The 2,776-nt window shown below is 47.6% G+C and overlaps 1 protein-coding gene across 1 annotated transcript; it reads right to left on the bottom strand.

Annotated features, from left to right (window-relative positions):
• Positions 1-475: 475 nt before the first annotated feature.
• Ndn (necdin, MAGE family member) lies at positions 476-2,075 on the bottom strand. Its single transcript, NM_001008558.2, has one exon. It carries the CDS (start codon positions 2,006-2,008, stop codon positions 1,031-1,033), a length of 978 nt encoding a protein of 325 aa, NP_001008558.2. The 5' UTR covers positions 2,009-2,075; the 3' UTR covers positions 476-1,030.
• Between the last annotated feature and the right edge of the window lie 701 nt (positions 2,076-2,776).

The following is a 2,776-nucleotide window of genomic DNA, read 5'->3' as shown; positions in this document are numbered from 1 at the left end:
ATTTTTAGGGTATTTCATTACCAGCATCCTTTCATTTTTCTTGCTTTGTGCTGATACAGTCATTCCTTACTTCTTATGGCTGGTGGGAGGATAAAATAAAGAAGAAAATGCACAACGAGGGTTTAGTAGCAATATTTCATTCTGTTAAAGTGCCCACCAAAGACTATTTAAAACAAAAAAACAAAACAAAACAAAACAGAAAAGGGACAGTCCCTACATAATTCCTGTTATTATTCCCACGTTATGTGAACATGCCTTTTTTTGTTATCACGCCTTTAATGTGACCAATTTCTTGAAGCACCACAATTTTCAAAAAACTTCTGAGTGGTTATGAGTGGTGTTTTCCCACTCTGTTAGAAGTATACTTGCTCATGTTGTACACGGGGAGAATCTTTCTCATCCCTACCCACTCCCATTCCCCCTTTCACCAAAATAAATGCCTCCCCCCCAAACAAAGAAATTATTTCACGGTATATTTAATGCTCATTTTAAAGTTTATTTATGGTGGGGTTGGATACATGTTTTGCAAAGTGTGCTAAGTGCTTAAACTGAAAACAGTCCAGTTCAAATCAGTCCATTCCACATGGATGTTTCCTGTGCCAGTTGGAGTCATATGGAGAGGGACCCTGACCTTTCTCTTGGTCAGGTCTGTGTTGTTGTTAAGTCCTGCTAACTCTCCAGGGCCTTCTTTGTCGATACGGACCATCAGTCCCATTCAAAGAACAAGATACAGAACACCTCAATGTATTTCACAAGTTTAGCACAGCACATCTCTTGTACAAAAATCCAAGAAAGCACAGAAGTGAAAGTACCAACTTGCTCACTTATAAAACACACATGCATCAATTTTAAACACTACACGAGTACACAACTGAATACATTGCATTACAAGATAAAAAAAGCACTGGATGGAAAACTTAAAAACTATACATGAAATACTGCACTATGAATCTGGGATACTCTAATGTCCAACCCCACCCTTACACAGCCCTAGTATGGGTCAGAAACTATCAATGTGCTCCTGGACATTTTAGTCCTCAGAGACACTGCTGCGGGGGGCCTGGGCGACAAGATTAGCCTCCCGCAGAGCTCTGGCCTGCTCCAGAGCCTCTCTGTAGCGGGAAGGCCAAGCCTGGGGATCCTTCTTAAAGACTCTGGCCAGGAACTCCATGATCTGCATCTTGGTGATTTCACGGTTAGCTCTGGGGCCCCAGAAGAACTCGTACTCGGGAGGCTCGATGTGGGGCACACGCTGGTACTTCAGGTAATTCTGCTGGACGAACTCCTCGGTGATAATCTTTCTCACATCTCCGAAGGTGGAGTGCTTCTTCCAGGGCCTCAGCCCCAGGATGCGCAGCACATTCCAGACCGCACCCTCTCTGGCCCCGCGGCCCTTCACATAGATGAGACTCAGGATCATGAGCAGGAGACCTGTCATGGGCATACGGTTGTTCAGCGCGACTCTGTCCAGCTCTTCTGGGCTGAGTGCTTTGACCAGGGCGAACTCCATGGTGTGGAGATTGGTCAGCCTCAGGTGCAGCCCGAAAACTCTGGCGAGGATGACGCTGGTGCGCCTGAGGATGCTTCTGCACCACTTCTTGTAGCTGCCCATGACCTCTTTCACCATGTCTGGAAACCAGAGGACCATCCTCTTCTGGTCCTTGACCAACACGTACCACATGAGCTCGTGCGCCTTCTGCACCAGCTGGGCAGGGGCCGGCGGTGCTGGGATCGGCCGGGCTGGGCTCTGGGGCTGGTGGGCGCGGCCCTCTTCTGCGGCCTGCTGCAGGATCTTAGGGTCAACCTCTTCAAACCGTTCTGCAGGTGGTGGCGAGGCCTGTGGGGCTGCCATAGGGCCTTCCGGAGCGCACGATGGCCCTGAGAGGTTCGCGGCCAGAGGAGCGGGAGGAGGGACCCCCACCGGAACAGCATCGCTGACCTGCATCTCAGTGTCGGGGTCCTCAGCGGCAAAGTTAGGGTCGCTCAGGTCCTTACTTTGTTCCGACATTCTGCGTCTTTTGATCAGAGCAGGACCGCTGCGACTCGGAGCTCTCGGAGCCTGCACTGCCTCAGTGGATACTAGCAGAGGAAGTGCGCTTTACTGAGCACTGCGCCTTCCGCAGCAGCGGGCCGGGCGGGGCAGACGCTATATTGCGCATGCGTAGTGGGAAGCCAGAAGGGTGGTAGGGCTGGATAGGAGCGAAGTAGCAAAGCCCAACCACTGGGGTCTAAGGGAGGGTACCACTAGTATTATGAAAAGGATCTCCTGGTCTCCTGTATGGGACAGAGATGGGTGATAGTGGGGAAAGAAACAAGTTGAAGGAGAAAGATATAGCTGAGATGGTGAAGTTAAGTTCCGACACACTGAGTTAAGTGTGAAGGTCCTGGAGGAAGAAGACTAATTCTTGAATTTGAGTTTTCCACAAAAGAATAGGAGAGACAAAAATAACCTTTTCTTGGAAAGTCATACCTGATGATGATGATGATGATGATGATGATGTGTTGTCTAATATCAGAATGTTGAGAAATTATTAATAGAGATAAATCGTTACAAATCTGAGCAGTATCAAACAAGGAAGAATGCAAAGTATAGTTACAGACACTGGAAATCAATCCATGTGAGAATTTAATGTTTTAGAAGTAGATTCATATAACATAATTGATGTGCGTCTAAAATTTTAATTAAAATGGGACTTGGTTCAGTGGGCAAGAGCTGTTGCAGTTCAAGCATGAACCTGAGTTTAAACCCCAGGTCCCACATGAACAAAACAGATAT

The sequence above is a fragment of the Rattus norvegicus genome, chromosome 1 (assembly GCF_036323735.1).
Source record: "Rattus norvegicus strain BN/NHsdMcwi chromosome 1, GRCr8, whole genome shotgun sequence".
Lineage (NCBI taxonomy): Eukaryota > Metazoa > Chordata > Mammalia > Rodentia > Muridae > Rattus > Rattus norvegicus.
The sequence above is the reverse complement of the archived record's forward strand: the minus strand, read 5'-3'. Positions and strand labels throughout refer to the sequence as shown.